At 43.5% G+C, this 24,107-nt stretch overlaps 1 protein-coding gene across 1 annotated transcript in view; it reads right to left on the bottom strand.

The window, feature by feature from the left end:
• MYO10 (myosin X) overlaps nucleotides 1-9,586 on the bottom strand; it is a 166,107-nt gene extending 156,521 nt beyond the window's left edge. Inside the window, exon 1 of the mRNA XM_074545473.1 lies at nucleotides 8,806-9,586. Coding sequence (XP_074401574.1) covers nucleotides 8,806-8,826 — 21 coding nt within the window. The 5' untranslated portion in view covers nucleotides 8,827-9,586. The remainder of the gene's footprint in view (nucleotides 1-8,805) is intronic.
• Nucleotides 9,587-24,107: the final 14,521 nt, after the last annotated feature.

Here is a 24,107-nt window from a genome sequence, read left to right as displayed (position 1 = left end):
CCTTCTGAAAATCTCTAAGAGAAAGAGGGCCAGGGGATTTGTGGTGTTAACTCTGATGACAACTTTCAGTAATACTTTGCTTTGTAATTCCAGCTGACAGCCTGTACTCAGCAACCCTTGAGCCTCAGGCCTCCACCTGAGGTTGTGCTACAGGCACCACAATCAATCCTGACTCTGAAACCATGATAGCAGACTTGGGCAGCAGGGTGCCACCCTGCCAGCATTACCATGCCCAGAAGAACAGAGAACACAACCCAGAAGACCCTCAATAGTTATAATGACAATCCCAGTACAGAGCCAGACGTGCCAGGATAAAATGCACTCGGGTAAACTTGCTCAGAGTGGGAACATAGCTTTGCCTCCCAGGGGAAAAAGCAACAACCAAACATTTTCCTCTGCTAAGGTGTCCTTACAGCAACGCCCTTAAGGGCATTCCCTAAAACAAAAAAGACTTGTATTAACACACTCTCGTATCACTGACCTTTAATAAAGGATTATGACTAGTTTCCCAAGAATACATAGGAAAAGGCAATACTAATACATCAAAGGGCAGTTAATCTTTTACTTCCTGAGTCCTCCAACACGGCCCTTCACCCTGTGCATGCACCCAGCCAGGATCCCATGTGAAGGCACAGCTTGGTCCCTGAAATCTGCTGCTGAGCTACCCTCTCCTTCTTCCTTCATTTGGAACAAACCAGAACCAACCCACCAAAAATGCCATAAAAACATTTAATCCATCTAAGAGATGGATTAAAAAGAACATTCATTTCTTGAACATTCACCTTAGCTTAACATTAAGTCAAAAGCCTAGCAAGGGCTGCTGAAGACAACATACTCTCAAAGAAAATAAAGTCTGACACCATAACTCAGGCAACATGCCCCACTGAAACAATGTATGTATCCACTACAAGGTATTAGCATACAAATACAGGAAGCCTATTCAACTCTAAACTCTGGCAGGACACTGGATTGTACAGGAGTAAACTCTATCCTCTTGGAAGTTTTCCTGCAGTATGCCATTAATCCTGGAAGAAGTAAAAGGTATTATACTGACTCACATATTCAGGTGCTGCTCCAATATGCTTGTTTACATTAGCCTACTGGGGACAGGGTCATTGAAACACACAAGAAATCCAGCTCAAGGTTTATTTCATCTGAATTTTCAATGTAAGTTTAGCAAACCATACAAGTTACCAGTACCTTTCACTTTTGAAGACTTCCTTCCATATACCAGGGTAAACTGCAGAGATTTCCTTAAAGCCATAAAAGAACTGAAGTGCGCCTTGTTTTTTCCCAGTTATTGACTGTGGCTACCCCTTGGTGAAAAAGTACCTAAGCACAACTGCACACTAGGAAAAACTACAAGTTCTCATATAGAAATTTTATGTTAAACCCCTCTACAGAAGAGCCTACAGAAAACAGAAATGTTAACTTTGGCCAGCAAAACCGAACACACCCCAGCTTCTGCCACGCTTTCAGCGTGAACCAAAATTGTGTCTGTTCCTAGTAACCTATTCAACAGAAAACCCCATATATTATTCAGTTACTCCAGCATCACTCAGGCTTGCAATTTCAATGAAACAGAAAAAAAACCTCCAAACTTTATACCAAATAAGAAGACTTTCACAGGGTGGACTGAAAAAAGGTCACTGGGCCCAAAGGAAAACAGCAGCTAAATAGAGAGCAAGTATTTACATTAATGAGTAAAACAAGCACAGGTATGACGCACTTACAGCTGAATCAACTCAGCACCCTTCCCCAGGCAGCCACTGGTCTGCAATGGGAAAGTGTCCACCCAGGCACAAAGCCTACAGAACAAGACCTTGCAGAAAAGCTGCCAGACATCTCTACATTGGCTGTCGTGGCTCAGGATATCGGGAACAAGCATAAATGACATTTGAACCTGCCTGAGATTACAGTATTAATCACTGGCTTTGCAGAAATGAGTCTAGAAGTGGACAGTATATTCTCCCCCAACATTCCCCCTTCTTCTTACAGGAACATTTAGAAATACAAGCCATCTTTACTCATTCCTTCTCTCCTAATGAATATTTCCCAGTATATTTTCCTAATATAATGCTAATATTTTCCACATAGCAAAGGTGTAGTTTCTTTTTCAGCATAGATATAGTTTACTTCATAAGGCAGATCTGGAGCAGAATCAATATCGGTTCCCATTCTGAATCCAAACTTCCAAAGTTCTGCATTTATAAGAATGGGGTGTTTTAGCTACTTAAGAGACTTCTTAAGAAAAGGATAATCCACTTAACCTTTCTTAATCAGGGGGCTGTCCAGAACAAAGTTGCATTACAGTAAATATGGCCAGTGGATAATTCTCATATTTCAGACATAGGACATCTTAGAAAATCCTAAAATAATTGGAGGGAAAAAAAAAAAAGCCACTATGCAAAATTTGAACCAATAATACCTAAACCCAGTAATTTACAATTAGCTATGGTCCCAACACCAAATCATCCTCATTTATGCCTCACTAATGGTTTAAAATGTCACATAATGAAAAATATCAGGAAAAACCAAGAGAAACAAGAATGCCTAAGCCATGACCCTCTGATACAAGCCTGAAGTCATAATTAATCAAACAAGTTTTGAGGTCACATCCCAAAACTTGTAAAGTTGTCACAATTAGTGACTTAAGGCTGATAATTCTTTTTTTTTTTGCCCCCTCAGCAAAAGTCTTAATTCAGAGTGACTTTTACCTCCTGCCCTTCTACCCGTACTCCACCCAAAACCATGCTCCTGGCTCTGGCCACATCTGGAGACAGTGATTCACTAAGGAAAAATACTGGCCCTGCAGCCAAAAAGGTTGGTGAGATCAAACCACCCAGAGGACACGCTTCCCTTCAGAGCTGCCACTGCACTGCAGTCAACCCACCGGATGCTCCAGGGGTGGAGCTGCTGCTCCTGCTCTTGGCTGGAAGCTGCTGCACCTTCCACTGGACCTGCAGCAGCCCCAGAGACACAAAAAGGCATTTGTCTTGCTAGATATTTTTTTAGAAGTACCACCAATATTAACAATCCATATTGAAAGAAAAAAAGAAGGAGGCACATGATTCATTCACTAGGGGTTGATTGGCACAGTGACATTCTATGTAGAGATATTCACACATATGCTCCAGCACAGAGTCAGGGACCTAACAGTTTTCCTTCAGCTATTTTCTAAAGTCCAAAAACAGATTCATGAGACTATAATGGTCTCACCACACTGAAAATGAAGGTCCTGCTGAAATCACCAGAGCAGAAGCCTATTGTGTACAACCATGCATAATTATTGATAAGGGGGCCCAAACTTTTGCTTCCATCTTTTGAGGCACACGGGGGCAACAAGAGCACTGAAAGGTTGCAAGGTATCTCAGGTTACTTACTCATTGGACCAGTGCACTAAACTCCCAACATGACACTGAAAGCTCAAGCTACTTTTCCTTTTTGCTTCCTCTCTCCCCCAAAGTGGTCCTCTCCTGCCATCACAGAATCATGGAAAAAAATATGGGACATTTCTGATAAAAGCCTGTGCCACTTGGCCTCAAAAATAAGTTAGGACTAGCCATGCTTTCAAGCACTATTCCCTTTTACCAGCCAGGAAGCCATGTGACAGCTCTGAAACAAACAAAACAAAACAAAAAACACTGAAGAGGTAGGTCCACAACGGTCAATATCACCCACACACAGTACTCACCAAATGAAAACATGTATAAAGAACATCTTCTTAGAGCAAAACAGCTTACAGACAAAGTGCTAACACAAGCATACAATTAGGGAAAAGACCAAAAAAAAAAGTTAATATTTCAGTGAGGTGTCACCAGAATGTAAAAAAAAGTCCAGACTCAGAAGCAGCCAAGTCTTCTGTAATAGTGGGTTTCACAGCTTTTCTTTGGTTGGAGACTGCCTGAACATACCAAAAAAACCACAAGCAGACCCTGCAGAATGTAGAGCCTCCACTGCCAACTTGAAAACTTACGTATTTTGCAGCCTTAAGAGAATTCTTGTGTCATTTTACAGTATGTGCAATGCCAACAGGGTTGCTAGGCTCCAGCCCAGCCACGACAATGTTTCAGTTGCACAAATTTGTCTTATGAAAGGCACATATGAATATCAGTGGTGGGCAGTAACCATTACATGATACTGATGAGCTGAATGTAATTTCCAACTTGGAGCAATAAACCTGAAAAAACTTCATCTTTCTGACCTGATAAGGTAAGCCCCCTTGAAACAACTTCTATTCAAAACACAGTGCTCTCTAATTAACCTAAAAATAACTGTAGACAAAACAACCATCAGCTTTCAAGAAAACTTATATATGAGAAGTCAGAGCTCAGAAAATTCAGAGAACACAGCCAACATCAACAGCCAAAAGAGACACTGTTTCTGCTCGGCATGGCTTTGGCACTCAGAAAGTCTCCAGAAACACCTTTATGCCATCACTCACGGGTTTTGCCCCACCAGACTAAAGGACAACTTTGCTGGTGTAAGCTACACACTAAAGCTGGAACATCAGACCCATGCTTGTGTTACTACCAAAACACTTGTAAATGAAAACTGGGGAGACTTCAAAGGTCATCCCCAACACATACACTGTGCTGCACAGCACAGCCAGAATCCATGCATTGCAATGCAGGTATTTATTTGCACCACCAGGTTTTCTCATTAGGTGAATAGCCTTGGTGGTGCCAAGGCCCCCTGTCTGCAGGAGATGATGAACCCCTCAAAGGACTCACTGCTGTGAGGCTGTGATCTGCCAAATGTTGCAACAGGAGAGCATCAAGAAAAAGCTTGCTGCAAGCTGCTGAATTAAGAGCTTCCAGGTTCAAGCAGATACCGCCTCTGACAGCTTCCTGAAGCTAAATTTTTGTCCCATATACTTCCCACAGAGGGAGGTTCAATACTTGCTCCATCAGAATACATGCTGGAAGCCCTCTCCTTAAAACAAAGTACACAGGCAAGTATGTGCAACTGTGGAGAGCAGAAATTAAGGAAACCATTCTGAACGCCAGGTACCAGTGGTAATGCTAAAAATAAAAGCATAGTAGGCACAGAGTATCTGCTTGGCCTCAAAGGACATTGGGAGGGTCCCCACAGTTCCAAATAAACTTCTTTGCAGTGTTGGATAAACATCAACAGGACCTCTATGACAGTGATCCTTTATAGTGATCTCCTTCAATATCATCTACCCAGACATCTTACACAGAAGGCAGGGCACACAATTTTTCTCCTCCCTTCTCCTCAATTTCCACAGTTGCAAGGTTTGGATGAATTCTTTTAAGGCTGGCAACAGATAAACCCAAACAATCCCTGCAGCCACCACCATACACACCGCGCTGCAAGTTAGCTCCCCAGAAGCTGAGCGCCAGCTTGGAGGACAAGTTTGCACAAGATTACCTACAGAAGTTTCTCCCAACCTCAAGCCCTTTCTGACCTCCACTGGGTCAGCAATGCTTGCCACTTCTTCTGTGACAAGGACAGCAACCACGGCTCAGTGCAACAACCCGTGCGTACTGTTCAAAGTGACTGCTTGGAAGAGGAAGAAGATAAACCTGACTTCTGCATCCTCTTCCTCTGCTGCCCTGATAAGCCCTGCTCGGGAACTTGACATGCTGAAGGGGCAGTTTGAGCTCCCTTCTCCTTGTCTGCCCCATCTGGAAATTACTTTCTTCCTTCCCTCATGGCACACATCCCCTCTTAGCAGGGATGCATTCTCACTGAAAAACAGTCTGACCTCAGCTACCACAGGAGTCTGTTCCCTTGAGAGCACTCTGGCTGTTGGTAAAACATATGGGAACAATTTTTTCAGGCTGTTTTAAGCAATGCAGCCAAATGGCTCTACTGCACATACCCATACAGGATTTCTACAGGTTTTAATACTTTTGATAAGAAAATATTACTACAAAAACAAAAAGAAATTAAAATTCTACCTCCAACTTTCTTTTAAAGACTGTAAGGTAGCATAGACCAATCAACAGCCTTTAAAAAAGCATCACAAACCACTTTTCCTCTGTACTCAGAATGCAACTTCGTTATTATGTTTATACCTTGCAGCAATTAGAGCATGTTGGGGAGTAAGTTACAGGACAAACTTTTCCAGCCTAATTCTTTACTTAGAGCCATGAGTTGTTTTTAAATTGGTCAAGCTAGAAAATTGGGACAGGGATGGAAATCAAGGCTTCCCAGGAGACAAGTGCAACCACTTGTTGTCCTTTAACAATAAAAGCTGAGAATACTAAGAAAGAGTAAAGAAAGGAAACTGAGCAACAAGAGGGAGAAGTCAAAGAGCTGCTAAGTCACACATGATGGCAGTGTCAGATGATTGGCACGAGCCTGGCATTATCCCACACCTCACTCAAGGCAGCAAGTCCCAACAGGACTACATCCCTTGTGATGCATCTCCTGCTCTCCACAGGTGTCTCACCCAGTTGCCTCATTTTGTTCCAGTAAGCATCACCCTCTACTGAGGCATGCTCTATTTAGCATCTAGCTATGGAAAAATATGGGAGAAATAATAATGCAGAGATTTTGGTTTTTTCCTATTAACACCTTTAAGTTATACAATATTTTCTGCAACACCCAGACTGAAGACACTTCTGCCTCCAGTGTAGTGAGCAAGAGCTTCTTGATAATGCTGAGGAATGACCCCTCTGAAGTGCCAGTATTTATCCTTCCCACTATCAGCTTTTCTCCCAAAACATAATCATATCAGCAGGCTTTTATCACTGACAAAGAAGAGCAGAGCACATTGGGCTTTTCACCTGTGCCTTTCATCCAGCTTCCTCCTTCTTCCTCACGCTATAACTTATTTTAACGAGAACAGTAATTCCCTTAGATAAGTCAGCAAATATTTTTGTAAAGAGCAGCTGCAGGATGTCTGCCTCACACAAATTAAATTACCTAGTGGCTCAATCCAGTGCCTTCAACAGACATTCTTCTGTGGTAGCTGGGTCAGACTCCGTGCATTTCTGCTATTGTGCCTCATGCTCTCTATTTTCCATTTACATATGCTCTGCTCCAGAGTGAGGGAAGGAAAATGTTTATACTTGTGGGTGGGACTTTGGATGCAGATTAAAGTCAAGGTGCTATATTTACTGATCTTTTAAAGTAATATCTGCATGTTGAAAGGGAGTCAAAGTTCTTAAGAAAGATCAAAGTCCACATGAAGCAACCACAGATTAACATAAATATATGCTGAAATGCTAACACAGACTGGTAAAATTTACTTGTGTTTTCCCTGCAGCAAGTAATTTTGCCTAATAGGGGAGTCAAAACCATGAAAACTCTTCTTCACCTTTATGTAGGGCACACTGCAGTACTTTGTGTTGGGGCGAATGACTCTTCAGACTAATTTTGCAAGGCTAAGTTAATGCTACCATATTGCTCATGGCTTACAAGCTTTTGAAAGGTGAGGGCTACATCCTCTAAAGAAAAAAAAAAGGCAGCATTACTACTTAACTCAGACTTCATCAAAGCTAATCCTGCATTTCTTCCTTCTTATTGCAGTTGACAGAACTTTTGTTGTCTGACAAATGAAAAGCCAACAAGCAATAAAGTGTATGACCTTCTTTTATTTGACTAATTACTATTTCAGTAAACAGATCACCTATTTTTCTCGTGGAAGCATCAACAGCAGCACCAAGAACACGAGGGATGTTGTTTCACGAGGGCAAAGGACAGTTTTGCAGATTAATCACAACCCTGTAAAACAGATGCCTGGCCTGTATTTACAACCCCGACAGTGCAACTGCTTTGGCAAGAGGTGCAATCAAAGCAAGTGTGCAGGCAGTCACCAGAAGTCACAACCCAGTCACGGGCTTTGCCAGCAAACTACAGGCACAACAGAGAAGACATTTATCCTGCCCACTTTGTGTTCACAAGGCAGGATAAACTGATCCAGTAGAATACTGTTGTACAAAATTCAGCTAGCTTGAACCAGAAGAGGACCCAGGTTCTGAGTTTTATCAAATATCCTAAGTCAGTAGCAAAGCACCCTTGATTTGCTTTCCTCACCCGACATACTGAAGTAGTCAAGATCCACAAGATCACGGTAAAGCTCAAACGACTTTCAGGAATGCAGCCTCCCTCCTTTTCATTTTGTATAAAAGATTTCTTCAGTACTTAATAACACACACTCAATGAACAAACCTTTAAAAAAGGGTGCCCAGCGGCAGTCCTGCCTCTGAAACCTGAAGCGTTTGACGCCTCTGGTGCCCGTGCGGTGCGGACAAAGCGCGCTCCCCGGCTGGGATACAGGGAACCCCGAGGAGGGACTCCCCGCTCCCACCAGGCACGGCCTCAGAGGCAGCAGCAAGCAGGGCAGGCTCCGCACCGGGAGCGGGGCAGGCTCCGCACCGGCGCCCCGGCTGCCCGCGGCCCGCAGGGAGCTGCCGCCGGTGGCCGCGGGGCTGGGGGGCAGCGCGGCGGCACCGGAGCCTCCCTCCGTCCGTCCATGCTCCGCCGCTCTAAGGAGCCCCAGTGAGCGCCGAGAGCCCGCCCGGCTGCGGACAGCCCCAGCAGCACCGCTGCAGCTCGGCGGCTCCGAGTTCCGCCCCGGCCACAGCCACAGAGGCCGGGAAGTTGGGGGAATTTGGGGGGCGCAGCTCCCTCCGTCCCTCCCTCCCTCTCCGCCAGCCTCCCGTTCCCCGGGCGCTGCTTCTGTGAGCACCCTGCAAACCGAACTACTCGAGGGAACGAACACTTTCCGTGAGCCTCCCGCCGCTCTGCTGCCGGTATCCTGCCCGACAAAAGCGACCCCACGCTGCAGAAGGAGCAGGAGGAGGATCCATCCCACCGGCCCGCGCTCACCTCCGCCAAGAAGTTGTCCATGGTGGCCCCTCGGCCCGCCCGCGGGTGCGCAGCGCCGGGCACCAGCCGCGCACCATGTGCCGCTCTCGTCCGGTCCGGTCCGGTCCGGCCCGGCCCGGCCCGGCTCGGCTCGGCTCGGCTCGCCCCACCGAGCCGCCTCAGCCGCCGCGCCGCTCCATCGCGCCCCAGCGCCGGCAGCAGCCCGCAGCCTTTGTCCGCCCGCCCCCTCAGCGCCGCTCGGCCGGGCGGTCCCGGCAGCGCATAGCCGCCGCGGGGAGCCGGCAGCGGGGCTGACGCCGAGCAGGAGGAGCAGGAGGAGGAGGAGGAGGAGAAGGAGAAGAAGGAAAGCTCCCGCCGCAGCACGCTCCGGCCCGGGGCCGCCCCCGTCCCGTCCAGGCGGGGCAGGAGCAGAGGCGGAGCCGGAGCCGGGGCCGCGCCGCTCCCAGCGCCGCTCTCGGCCGCGCCCCGCCCCGCCCCGGCCCGGCCCGAGTGCGGGCAGCGCCTCCCGGCTCCGCGCTCAGCCCGGCCCGGCCCAGGTGGCTGCTGCCCCCGGTGCTGGGGGCGCGTGCCCGGCTGCTCGGGGCGCGGAAACTCGCCTTGGAATGCGGGGTGAAAGGAGCGCGGGGCTGGAAGGGGAGCGGACGCTCGCCCCGGTCTGGGGGCGGCTCCGCTCCCGTCTCCCGACAGCGCACGGCAGTGCAAAGCTCCGCCGTCCGGAGAGAGGTGCTGCCCGAGGTGGTTGAGGAATTCGTACCTGCAGGGTTCTGCTGCGGACAGGTAGCCCTTAGGTAAATGTGTAGCAAACTCACGTAGGAGATCTCCTCAGCCTTATCCGTGTTCCTTTGCTAAACACATCTTGTAGCAGCCACTCACTGAAACATCACTGCAAATGAAAATAGCCCTCCTTTATATAGTTTTCCAGTCCTTTACATTTCTGCAAAGCACATTTAAAGTGCTCAGGTTTTGGAGACCTATCTTGTTAATAATTTTGTGCTGACCCTGTAGTCGGTAACAGCTCAAGAAACACAGCAAAGGAGTATCAAATCTTGTGAATACTGGTCTATTTCTTTCACACTGCAGAAAGAAATGTACCAAAAAATAAGTCACAGCCATAAAGAAAAAAGCAAATACACTATTCTGCTTTTATGTCACAGGCAGAACCCTAATAATGGTTTGGGAGCTCTAAGCATGTGAGCAGAGATATGGGAGACCAGCCCTCGATAGTAGAAATAATCATGAGTCTGCAAATCTCATTTTTTAAGGTGTCATGGCCAACACACAGAGCACAAGCACCACGGAGAAAAACAAGTTTAAGATTAGATACACAGCACAAGGAAAAACTTTCTAGTTTCACCTTTAGGTCAAAAAAACACTTTTATCTGAATGAGGAGGAGAGCAGGTAAAAGATGTTTGGCTTTGAGATAGGTCATGTCCAAAATGGGGTTGTGCTGGTCTTGGAGATTCACACAGTGACATCCATGAAAACTGATGTGCTGTCAAGGTTAGCACTGGGACAAACCAACAGAAGAGGGACTTTCTGCCAAACAAGTACCTGTTAAAGCCTACATGGGGGCTGTGGCTGCCTGTCCTATCACACAGAAACAAGGTGGGAGGAAGTTTTCAGGCAGAGAGCAACTGCCTTGGACATGATCAGCTCCTAGAGACCATCAGCTCTCCCCAGCTCACCGTTGCCATGGCCAGTGACAGTGGCTTGTGAAAAAGCAGAAACACCTCCCAGCTTGCTTGTAGCACAGCACAGAGTCCCTTGGACAGCATCCCTGTTGCAGCTGCCAAGCCCAGCTGGGAGATATCCCGCTGGACACTCTGCAGCACCCTGGGGGCTGCTGGGAGATCACTCCTCTTGTCACCCCCCTACCATCTAGTCCTAGGTAAACAGGTTGTACCTTCCTACAGTTGCTCTGAAACTCAAGATTTGCAAAGGATTTAACCTGAATTCGCCTGTCAGCTCACACAGAAGTTAGCGTAAATCCTTATTTTGCTGTAGATTCTGAGGTATAAACTCCAGTGTGGAAGCTCTGTAACTCTATTACAAACTACTGCACTTCCAAAGTTACTCCAGGGAAACAGGTTTTTCTTTTCCCACAATCACTGTGCCAGAAAGCTTCCCCTCTCATACAAGCTTTGGTTTGGCAAGGGCTGAGTCAGATTGGAGGCATTTGTTAAATTATTTTGACTTCTGATTGAATACTTTGTTTGACACCATGTTATCGGAATGTAGCGCGCATGTCTGGCTACTGCATTGTACTCAGGTCTGTGAAACTCAACTGGCATAGGAATTCATGAAGACCTTGAACCAGTCATCCAATAAAAGCAGCCTGTGTTTTTTTAAACAAGAATTTCAGTAAATTACAAGAAAGTATTACCAATAGAATAGTTTTACGCAGTCTAAAAATACATTGCAGAAAGAATGAGTGTTCTCTTGTGGTGAGGAGGCATTGCAAAAGAGTTGTTAAACTCCTAAGATTTTGTTAAGATTTAGAATAACTGAAAAGTTGCAGGAAGGATTGCAGACGTAGAGTAGAACAGGATTGCAGGAGTCACTCCAACAAGCTTCTTCCTTTTCTCCTATGTATTTTTGTGTCCTTTCTGCTCACAGTTTGTAAGTACTAGCATCTGTGTTTCATAGGAAAGGGGATTTGAAACATGGCGTTTCCTTTTCCCGATCTGAAAATGACCCCAAACTAGTCTCTTACTCATTTTATGCAATTGTTCTGGAATTTGGAAAACCCCACAGATGCAATGTACAAAGCTCCATGAACATCTGGAGACTTGGCCAGTTCTGCACAGCTCCCATTTTCTTTTAATCGGTAGAAATTCCTTCACTGATTGTGTGCCTAAGGTAAATTGCTTCCTTTTGAAGCTGCTCACATGCATGCCGGCTCAGCTTTCAGCTCGGGTGAGGACAAGGAATGGACCAAAAGCTCACTTCCACCTTCCTGATGAGACACCTCCCAGACTGTGAAGGTCTTGCCCCCTTGTGTGGGTGGTTGGTGGTGAGGTGTCTGGTCCTTGGGCCCCCTTCCTTGCTCCAGCCTCTCTCTTGCTCTGTGCAGCAGACCTTTGGCATTTGCTGGGTTGATTTCGCTCTCAGCTGGTCTGTTAGGCTATTTTAGTATCCCTCAGTTAAATTTGCTGCATTACATGGGCCAGGACTCATCTTCACCCAATCTTTCTGATCTTTTTTCCCCTCCACCAGTACTTGCTAAAGTCTGTATCTGACCAAAGTGTCTGACAAAAACAGACATCTCTTCCTTCCTTAGATCCCAAAGTATTCTTAGCAGTTGGGGCTTTTGTGAGACCCTGGACTTTTAAAACATATTTAAATGATTCCTGTCTCTATCATCAACTCTGTCCCATTGTATGCAGATTTCCATTTCTGCTCCAGAGGTAGAACCAACTTAGTGACTAAAGCCCAGTTATCTATAAATCATATGTTTAACCTCAGCTGTGTTTCCTCACAGGGAATTTCCACACACCAGATTTGTAAGGCCTTTTTTAAAGATTTTTATGGAATAATCACAAAGTTTGTAGATGTGATTACATCCCAAGAAACCATTAACTCATTCAGTACTTTGAGCACGCTTGGTCAAACTCTAGATGCCCCTCTTTAAAAGTGACTTTCCCCCCAATTTTTATCTATGAAAACCATCAGGGCCATATGAGGTTTGGTGGATCCTGGGGCTGGGAGAGCTGGGGGCACCCTGGGTGGGTGATGGCAGAGCCTGGCATTCAGGGCCCATCCCACCACCCCAGCCAAGGGCACTGGGCCATGGGGAGGAAGGGGGAGCCCTTGGGAGTGGACAGGGATGGTCAGGACTGACAGTGCTCTCAGGGTTGTAAAACGGAATGTGTTTGAAGCCAAAAAGACTGGGCTGCAGCAAGTCGTTGTCTTCACTGCATCTGATTGTCCATGGTGATGGTTTCTATACATTTCACAAATCTTGCTCTCTTTTCAATAAACAAAGACTTGTTCTGTTGCCCAGGCCTTAACACAAGATCTGTGGGGGACATCTTTATGCTAAAAGCTTTATGTCCAATGATTTTTTAGAAAGTCTGATGAATTTTCATTGCTTTGTTCTTTCTTGGCTTATTTTTAGTTGCCATTTTCCCCCAGTTCAAAGATACTGAGTGATTTAATCTTTTGCATGCCTGACAGGTTTGTTGCACAAAAGCTTTTTTCACCCTCTGGAGGAGTTTTCTTTTCCCTACTGATGGCACTGATGTAGGCTATCTGCCTTAGCCACAGCACTACTGTCCCTTCTGTAAAGCATGTGGATTGATTTCAGTCAAAGAATTAAATGATATATTCAGTTAATTCAATCTTATTGATTAAAAGGAGCCTAAATTAACATTCTCTACTCACCAAAATGAGGCAATGTGTTTCTTTGTTCACGGCTCAAGGGCTCATTTCATCCAGTATCATCTGTAAAATCTCCTCTCAGATTGTTCCCCTTGGTGTCTTTCTTCACAGCACACATAATTTTTGAGCAGGCTTGCTTACGCTCTATATTTCTGATGAGAATTTCTGTTTCTTTAAGCTTACTCCAAAAGAGGAGTTTTACCCCCACTCTGGGGCTGCTATTGCACTTGTCAGCTCCTGTCAGGTTTTAGTTAACCAACTTTTTGTAGACAAGATGTTGGGCACTGGCAAATTTTTCTGCAGTGGGTGACAGTGTACAGGCAGACTGCTGGCACAGACCACAGTTTTCTACCACACTAGTTTTGAGGAATGCCCATTTCTTATTTGGGATGTACAGATCCAAAACTGTTGCCATGGAGCTGGATTGCCATGTGACAGCACATTTAGCGCTACCAGGTTAGGGTCTGGTGAAGGCCATTAAGTATGTGTGGTTATACTCAGTTTCTGAGCAGAACCTCTGCCTGGGATATTCTAAGTCTTAATTTCCACATAAGAAAATGTTCTCTATTACAAGATTTCAGTATATGATTTCTCAGACTCCAGACTTCTTTCCCAATGTCAGAGCCACCTCCTCATTCAACATCTGGCAGCACATTTGAAGACAAACAGCTCTCTGACTGTATGATTTTACCCATTTCCTGAATTCTATTCAGACCCTTTGCAGAGCCTTTCTCTTAGGTGCTTACAACCCTTTTTCTGCCTTTTCCCTCCATCCTTTGTATCATGAAGTGACCTGCTTCCTTCTGGGCCCCTCAGGCAGCACCACTGCTTGTGGTGGCAGCCTATTCCCTGTGTGCAGCTTAGTCCTGGTGTTCTGAGCTTCATTGACCCTTCATCTCATTCCAGATTGATGCTGCACTTAGTTATCACCAGCATCTTTTAATCCAGTTGGTCTTCTCTTGCAACCTATTCATTTAAATTCTCTTGGCCAGCTTGGATGATAGTTTTTACAGAAGATGCCAACAAAGAGAAAGCTGTATTGTTCAAGAGCATTGGCTTTTCACATAAAGATACCCACTGGAAAAAAACAGTGAAGAGAATGAGAATAAGTAGACTGGAAAGACATGGTAGTCATGTTTAGTACAAGGCTGGTTAAAGGATATGTGTTAAAGGATATATGACAGACAAAAACTATCAAAAAGCTTAGAATCAGTTAAGGGATAAAGACAGTAGTAAATCATAAGAAAAACTTAAAAGGAATAAAAGCTTTTCTCATCTTCTGAGTCAGACTGTGAACACATTTTCCTTGCCTTCACCCAGCAAGCCTGTATGAAAACAAATGTGAGAAGGCAACTTGCAGTTGCAAACCCTGAAGTCACAGTTTGTGACATGTTCATTTATCAGGTAGTCAGACATGTGCAGAACACTTCAGCACCTCTTTGAAGGTCATTGCCCTGAAGAGCAGGGCCAGACGGGAGCCCATGAGGGCACCTTTTGCTGCCTCAGTGCTGTGTAAGCCAGGTTAGTTCAAAACACTTCCCCTAGCAGTTTAAACTAGGTCATCCTTGTTCTGCTGAGGCAAACAAGCAACACCCACACTTTTCTTGCCATTGGCAGTGTGATGGAAGAATAAATCTTCAGTAAAAGGGCATCAAAGCCCAGCAAGGGCCAGTCATACCTTCAGCAATTGGCACTGTTCAGCCAGCAAATATAAATCAAAGGCTGCCTTCTCCCTTGTGGTGTCAGGCCAGTTTAAACCATGCCCATGCTCTCTCCCCACCATTTATTACTTCCTCAGCTGTGACGTGTGAAGGGTAAGCCTACCTGAATCCTGTAGCTTGGCGCCTTACAAATCATTTTCCAGATATCTCCCACTTCTTGTTCTTGGATTCCTGTTGGGGAGCAGTTTCTAAATATGCAAACTCTGTGCCCTCTGTGGAAAATTAAGCTAAAAGATATGCTCCAGAAACAGTCTTGGTAAATAAGGATCAGGATATAGGACCAGATTAGTGCTTGTCTGCAATGTAGCCTCTGAAGTGCACCTAGGATGGGCAATGGGCCCCTAGCACGATATTTCACTCCACAGATGTGCTCTTATTTTCCTGCACTCCTTACTTGTGTAGCATAGCTATTTTATCTCTGTGGATTGATGGGGGATGGAACAACTGCTCCAAACTTTTCTTTTGCTTTTGGTTCTGGTTTTGTGTTTGTTTTCTTGAAACAAAAACTCATAAGAAAAAGTTTTGATTCTGATCAATTACCTGAGCAGGTTCATATAAATACCTCACAAACAAATATTGTTGCAATATGGAAAAGATCAGGAACAAGAGTAACCCTGCATTGCTGCTAGCATTTGTTCCTTGGACCAGGTCACAGCTTTAAAGAGCCAGGAGGAACAACCTTCACAGTGCTTTGGAGAAAGTTTATCCATTTCGCATATTTAAGGCTTTATCAGCCTGAGGGATAATTGATACTTTCCGTCAGTGCTCTTCTGTTAAAAGGCTCTTTCCATGCATCTGCTATAGTAAGAAATATTCTTCCCCTTTGCCCCTAGATTCCTTCCTGTGTTTGAAATCAAGAAATCCCATCATAGCACAGGAGAGAGCTAAATATTCATTTCAAAGGAGACAGCATTTCCCACAAAGTCTGTGAAGGCTTAAATGACAACCACACAGTCTTAGTGAGACACTCAGAATACTGAGAACCTACACATTTTAGAGGAGAATGTTATTCAGAAGTTTTTGAAAACAGTATTTAGTAATATGAAAATTAAATGGAATGATTGTATCTTTCATAATCACATTTACAACTTAGTGAATCTTGTCTGAAATTATCTCAAAACCTTCTCTGGTCTTGCACTAATGTTGTAGCTTCAGTTTTGGTAGCTGAATTGTTGCCCAAATACACTTGTTTTGCTTTAGTATATCATTGTGTATAATTTTAGGATTTGTTTAGGTCTCAGTCAAACTATAACTATGCAAGTTTGCCTATTTACTGAATGCATTCAAGTGAATAAACATGCCATTTCTTTGTCATAAACAAAAGCAAAGTTCCTGGCTTACATCAGTCTGTTGTCTCAGAATAGAATCAAAGGCTGCTGAGGTAGCTGAGGTCCCTATTTAGAAATAGGAAAACCTTTGTTTTGTGTACACAGACACTGAGCACTCCAGTGTGAGATGTCAAAGGAAGTTGGGGGTTAGCAAGCCCAGTGCTAGCTACATTCTTGGCATGCAGTCTGCCGGTAGCAGTATTTGGTGTTTCTGTTTACTTGCCACATATGAGAATTAGTAGACTGGAAAGACATGGTAGTCATGTTCAGTGCAAGGCTGGTTAAAGGATATGTGAGACTTCATCTTCTGTTTCCCTTGATTACCCCAACTTACCCCAACTGTTTTGCCATTTACCAGTCCCCTAACACCCATAAAACTGTAGCAATGCAATTCTTTTCTTAGTCAATGAATTACAGGATTTGCACAGGATGCAGCAGCAAGCTGTAAACAAAAAAATGAAGTAGAAAACAATTCCATAAAAACAGTTGTTGACATTTGAGTAACAAACACGGTAGCAAACATAGGTATTTTTCAACTACCTGACAGTATCAAGCCTTCTAATTCCAATGGGCTTTCAACCGGAAACTGGGAAATTACTTGCCTTTGGATCTTTGTAAATTCTTTCTTGAAGCAGCAAACACCTGTGTGTTTGTACTACCAGAACTTTGTTCCTTTTTGCCTTTTCTGCCCAGTTGCTACAAATAGAATACACTGGAACATATTGATCAGTGAACCCTTTCTCCCCTTCCCCCCACAACTGGTTCAGAATTCCACAACCGTAAAGATTTCTTTTCTTTGTATTTGTGGGCAGAAGTTTGAGTACAACAGTGGGATCTGCCCTTCAGTTATGTTGGTAATTTTTTTCCATTGGAAAGCTACTGAATATTTGCTAGAGGGTTTTTTTTTTTGCTCAAAAGCATTCTAAACCCATTAGAAGCCCTGCAACAGAGCTAACCCCTTCTGCATCTAGCAAAATTCTCCTTCAAGTGTAAAGACTTCAAAAGCAAGTGTAAATCTCTTCAGAGAGGAAGCCAAGAGTGATGCATTTGTATTTGGGGCAATCCAAGCAGAATAAACTCAGACGGAGGGAAATCACCTGGAGGATGAGCAGAATTGTGCCATTGCTCCCAGTCACAGTTATCAGTGTAAAAGCTGCAGAAGATCAAGCCCTTGCTCTCTGCACAGGTAAAACTCTGCAGCCAGTGTTCATCTACTGAAGACTAATCTGGCAGAAGGACTCTGCCTAGGTTGGAGAGAGAATCTTTCAATTCCAATCTAGAATAAATTTCTTGGTGGCAAAAAATTTTGTCCTGACTAAAAATAAGAATGCCTGACTGAATTCAGGGCAGCCTTTGCTACTGACTGACCTGAATAAGCTTTACTAGTTGAAAGGGACAAGTAGATCAACTTTGTAGGTACATTTAGTGAATCAGCTTTTGCCTAGAAGCATTGGGAGAAGGTTTCCTCTTATCCTCAGAAAAATAGGTGAATCTCTTCTCAGGGAAAAAATCAACATTAAAAAACAAACATCAAAAGATTGAGCTGAGTTTTGTTAAGAACCAAATGTGTGCTAAATTAGGGTTGTATGTTTTGCTTTTTATTAATGGCATCCTCAGAGGATACTGACTCACTGGATGACGGAAGTGTTTGTGGCTTGGGACCATCATGAGTCACTCATCCTAGAACTAGGGAAGCTCTTCTCTTAATATAAGGAAGCTTCCAGATTCATTTGTCATGTGCTTCAATACTAAGAAATAGGGGCAGCACTCAAGTAGGACTCTCTGAAATGGAACAAGTTATCTTGTGAGGTTATTCAGCTACTGGTGAGGTTTTCTAACAGGGAACAATCAGGATTTCATCAGCCTTTGAGTACTGTTCTTTTTCCACTCAGTGATTGGCTTTGCAAGTCAGCCATTCACCCTGTCCCAACAAGGAGGGCTTTGCCAGCCATGGACACACACCACAACTGTGGTCTGGAGAGTTAAAGGAGCCAGCCAGGTTGATTTGTTCTCATCCATTTTGGCTGCCTTCAGAGCCTTTCTCTGACGAAAATTCCTGTGTCTTCTCTTTGCACAGCTCTAACACACTTTCAGTTATTTTTCTGCTGCTCCTAGGAAGTGATAGGTTGAAGGGCTGCACATGTCTGACTCAGCACTGTGTTTATACTTAGGTGTTTTAGCTGATTAGAAACTCAACTCTTCCCTCTACTCAGGTGTCAGGATTCGTGCTGCGGAAAACATCTGCTTTTAGGGAAAAGAGATAAATAATTCAAACATCATGCTGGAAGTCACCTTCTTTTCTCAGTGTACTAGATGTTTACCAGGACCTTCTAGCAGTCATAGTCATTGTGATATCTCTACTCTGTGAAGCTGGCACTGTTGAAGGGAGTAGCAATTGTAAGGCCTGTTTTGCCTTCATGCTGCACTAAACACATGGCATGTAAGAAATGGACCTTCCCAGTGGTAAAATGATAAAGGATTAGCATTGTCAGTATATTTCAGTCGGAACTGCAGAATTTTCATTGTATGTTTTCCTAACACTTGGTCTGACTGCAGCAAGGTAGCAATCCATAACTATTCCTACAGAAAAAGTATGTATTTTTAATTTTGCAGTTAATTATTTTTAGTAGTCTATGTGTTTTATAGAAGCACCCAAGATGAGGAAATTTTAAAACCATCTTTACTTAGATGTAAAGAGTTAATGCAGTTTGAAAAGTCTGGGCAGGGTTCTGTTGAGCAAGTTAGTTATGCATGCACTGGAAAGATGCCCTCAGGATGCTCACAAAGCTAGGAACCTGCTGAAGCACTCCTAGAGTTTTCTTCTCATTCCTCTCTTATTCACCTCTGCCTGTTTGTTTCTGTTGCTACCAGGTACCCTTTGTTTCCAAGTTATTGCCACATGAGTGGGCTTTTGGAACTGCCTGGAGCTCTGGCTAAGGCACCGAGTCCTGTGCATGAGTGGCAGCTGTCAGTGGCTCAGACTTCCTTCACGCCACATGTCAGGGTTGCTGTGATGGCTCAGCTCCCTGAAGATGAGCTTGTACTTCAGCTGTCTCTGAACTGCACTGAGGGACAGCTCTCTTTGTAAATGGTTCTTAAAACATGCAGCTACTTCTCAGCAATAAAACCCGAGAACATTAAGTGATGTGTGAGCTATTTTAAATGTTCATTTTCAAATCCTTCCTGTTTAAACATTTAAACTTGATAGCAATGTTTATGAAATACACCCAACGTTATTTTTATCTAATTGCAAGTTACTCCCATGGTCTATTGGAAATGTGCTGGAGTTTACTGACAAATAACATTTGAGTAGTTGGACTGCACTCTGAACAGTGATGCAGTGGGAAAGCAGCTCCAGTTTCAGTGCAGTAAATGCTGCTCAGGCTCAATCTGCAGCTGCCCATTACCACATGCTGCTGCATGAACAGGGCAAATATGTAAGTCTTCTGCTTGTGGCTAAGCCATGCCTGAACTCTGTGCTGCAAACTGTAACCCCTGAAGAGGAAGGCTTTGTGCTGCACCCTGAGGTTCTGGTGTTCTTCTGCACTTGTCTGGGCTCTGGGAGCTTCATCTCACCTGTGCAATTTGGCAGTGCAGTGCTGCTGCAAAGAGGGATGCAGTGCTGGCACAGCAAGGGATTGGCTCAGTCTGTAAGAGCACAAATTTGATGTGAGACTTCCCAGTTCATACACATCAAGATGGTTTCTAATTAAAATGTCTCTACTGCTTTAAAACTGTCAGTCAAAATCGGTTTCTTTTTGGCTTTCGGGGAGTGGGAGATTTTTTTTTCTGAGTGACCTTAATTTACCCAGACTATACAATGGGTGGCATGATCAGGACAGTCACAGTGACCACTTCTTGCTCTGTGGTCCTCCCCCAACATCTTTTGTCCAAAATACATCAGATCCATTCATGAGGTTTTCTTCTTCCAGTCTTACACTATTCCTAAAAAATTCACAAAGACAGAATTGAGATTCCAAAAAATAATGCCAGCAGGAAACAGAACGGAGACTGAAGCATTCCCATCTAGAGAAACAGGCCAACAAAGAGAATATTGTCTTCATTTTGTACAAGTTTATTGTCAAATTGCTTTGACCTCAGCTTTAGACTTATCTATATGTTTCTCAGTAACAAAATTTGAAATGCTGACAGAACAGCATCAGTGCTCCTGGTACAGTAATCTCATGACATCTTTTGTGGTCAGTCTTTATGCTCACCATGATAAAACAGCAGCCAAAAAGGGCACATTATGTCAAATTACCCTCACTCAAACTTGGATGCTATGCAATGGACAAGTAAAAATCAGCAAACGTTTTCCTGACTCAACTGCTGGCAATTTCCAGCTTTTGAAATATTTCAAAATAAAAGTATTTTTGAGGCTTTTTTAGTTAACCAGATGCAATCCAGCTTCTAAATATAATCCTGTTTCTGCCTGGAAGCCTGCCACAAAGAGTAAGCACCAGTACTGAATATTCCTGATAGCAGCACATAAGCACATAGGTAGCTTGTGAAACAGCTGGTGTCTCTTTAGCTGTGCTAAAGCTGTGCTTGGTCAGGAACATCACAGTCCACAGGGATGGCAGTTAGAGTCAGGTCTGCAGGCATGAATAGGTCGTCCAATTAGTGACAGTCAAATCACATCAGATCTTTAAAGTCTGCAAGTAAAGACTTTATATAAAACGAGCAAACAATCTTTGTTTCTGCAGAAGTAGAGTGAAATGAAGAATATACTGCCAATACGGAGATTCTGAAACAGACCTTGAACATTCACATCTCTAAACTGGTACCACCATATTCTTAACTAATGGTTTGGAATCCAGATAATTCTGAAGGTAAACTATGTTTTGAAAGATCTTTTAAAATCACTAGTTTTAGAAACTTTAGTCATACAGTGATGGAAAATCTGCACTTCAGAGCTGCTTCCTGGGCTGAAAGTTATGCAATGAGAATGGGGAATTCCATCTCTGAATACATATAATAATCTATTTTTGTTTAAACAGAATGGTGATGAGGTACATTATGGGCCTAGTTTTCTTTCACTTACTCTCCTTCTCCCTTATGAAAAATCCCTTCAGTTAAAGTCTTAAAAATAAAAGACAGAAAGAAACAGGATTCAATTTATTGAAGACATTCAATTTATTGAGATTGGGAGAAATACCCCTGTATAGAGAAGTTGCAAAATGAACCTCGTATAAAATTCCATGGTAGTTCATAATCTTGTGACATATCTAATGGCAATTTCCTGGGGGATGGGGCAGAATGGTCGTAGCTCTTTGCATAGGACAGCTTGACAGATAAGCTATCAGGTTTTCATTATGGAGAAGAGATTTTTTCATTTCTTCTGGATGTATTGTAGTAGTTATTAAGGTCAATAAAGCACACCGTCAAGTCCAGGGAAGATGACAAGAGATACAGCAAACAAGCTATTATTGATCTGTCTCGAGGACAATGAAATACCCACTGACCCATTCCCAGATCAGATATTTACTGCTTTTCCTTATTGCTAGATGGCAGCTAGCTTTATGTTTGTTGTATATAAATATTCTAGTTTGCTGGAATACATGTATTATGGTTTACAATTTTATGGGGCACAGACCCAATATGTGTGTGCACATATATTGTTGCACACATATAAGTGCAACAATATATGCAATGGGATGAACAGATACAGATCTGAAAAACAAGTTGAAGATTGTCTTTTCTAGCACAAATGGTCTTTGTAAAGGATACCCACTGTCAAAAGAGTACACTGGGCATGGATTTTTACATGTGCATCTAAATGCAAGTTTTCATCTTCCTCATACATTATTAAAATTAATGGATGCCAGTACCCTGTCCAATTATAAGCAGTATAAAGATTTTTCTTTAGATTTTAAATTTATGCTATCATTTTTATGGGATCATTGAAAGCCCTTGACAGATTTATATAATGCATGAATTACAACCACTTGTGAATTACCAGATTGCAGTTCTATCATAAGCATCAGGTAATGCCATAATCCACAGGAGAGGAGCCTGATTCACTAAAATCCCAGTGTAAATGCAGATCTGTAACTTCATCTTATTTGCAGTTTTTACATACAAACTCTGTGCAAGGAAAGACTGATGTGTATAGATCTCCTCACCTAGATTCACTTCCCTCAACTCCTCCAGCTTCATAATTCCCTCAATTTTGTGACTCTTCACATCCATGGGCATGTTGCTTTGGATGGCAGATACAGTCACTGTCTCAGCTCCAGTTTTAAGGCTCATGAGTCCTAATATCTGTCTATTCTACTGTGCATTAACACTGGACTGCCCTCTTCAGAAAAGTCAGCAAAAGCAAATATGGGACAATTAATGATGCACACAGGTCTACAGGCCAGTGAATGGGCTTAATCCATCAATGAAAGTGTGCTAACCTCCTGGTGGAAGAATGGTGTATCTGGGCTGTGGTATATCCCCTATCCTGATGGAAATTCTTAGGATGCACTGTCAGTCTGTGCCGCCTTGGTCACCACAACACAGGGAGAAAGGATTTCCATCTTCTTTAAAGGAGCAGGCAAAGCAAGGCATTCATAATTGTAGCTTTTTTGATGATCCACTGCATTTTCCTACCCTGTTTGTACTGCCTGGCACAGTAGAGAAGGGAATTTTGCCTCTCCTGTGAGGATATATCAGTCTGTATACGGCTGTGACATTCACATCCAGTCTGTCCAGGACTCAATCACTTATGTTTGACAAATGCAGACCTGTGGTTCATTCCAGTTCTAACACTGACTGAAAAGGTGTTTAATAGTAAAGTCAGGGGACCTGTTAATCAGGGGAAGAACCTCTTCCATGTCCCCAGCCAGTGTACTGGTAGGTGCAGCCAAGTGCCAGAGAGCCACCAGGGCTCCAGGACCCACACTTCCAGCCACCCAAATGGTTTCAAAGTGCAATGCACCAAACTCTTGTCCCTGGGATTCAGTTGTGTCACCTAATGCCTGCCCACACTTTTGTAAAATGTTAAAAATTAAAAATGTATGGTTTACATAATTTACACCTCACCTTATCTTCCCCAGTGCTCACAGTTTAAGGTATTGTAGCTTTCTGAAAAAGTTGGAGATCAGGTGATATTGGAAAGGTAAAGTAAATGTAATGGGTACCAACGGTTAAATAAACCTAGTAGCTAGCAAATAAAACCCAGAATTCAGAGCTGCAAAAAGCCAGGACTTGCAGAATTTGGCACTAGAAAGCAGATTATACAGGTGCAGAAATATGACAGCTGTGGGTGATTGTAGCCAAGGACTGAATTAAAATTGTTCTTGAAATTCCCTTGTAATTAGTGCAGGGACACTGCACATCATCAAAGTCTGTGCTTGTGAGTCCAGGATTTCACAGAGTGAAATAATGCTCATGATGCTGGCCATGTTTTGGTGTCATTAGCAGTAATTAGGCAGTGGGGAATGTCCCTGCAGACCAGAAGGACCCCATTTTGAAGTCTGATATGTCAAAGTATTTAAAAAACCCTGCAGACTTCCATTTTACAATGGAAGCTGCATCTACCTGATTTTCACCTTTCATAGTAAGCACTTATGGAGACTATAAATATCCATAAAACAAATGGCTTGTTGGAGGTATCACCTTGGTCAAAGTGGATTAATAAAACTTAGATCATTTCCCCATACTGATAGTGCGCCTTCTTCACCACCAGCTTATCTGCAGATGATTTTTTAGAATAAAGAACATAAACTGGCAGGAGGGTACAGCCTAATTTCAGTCTGTTAGTTCCTTTGCAGTGTAATTGGTCAGGGCAAAATAAATCAATACAAAAAAGCCATATTAATTTTTAATCTTTGATTTTTCAGAGTAAACATAGATTTGGTGTTGAACACATGAACAATTCTATTT

The sequence above is a fragment of the Zonotrichia albicollis genome, chromosome 1, assembly GCF_047830755.1.
Source record: "Zonotrichia albicollis isolate bZonAlb1 chromosome 1, bZonAlb1.hap1, whole genome shotgun sequence".
Taxonomy (NCBI): Eukaryota; Metazoa; Chordata; class Aves; order Passeriformes; family Passerellidae; genus Zonotrichia; species Zonotrichia albicollis.
The sequence above is the reverse complement of the archived record's forward strand: the minus strand, read 5'-3'. Positions and strand labels throughout refer to the sequence as shown.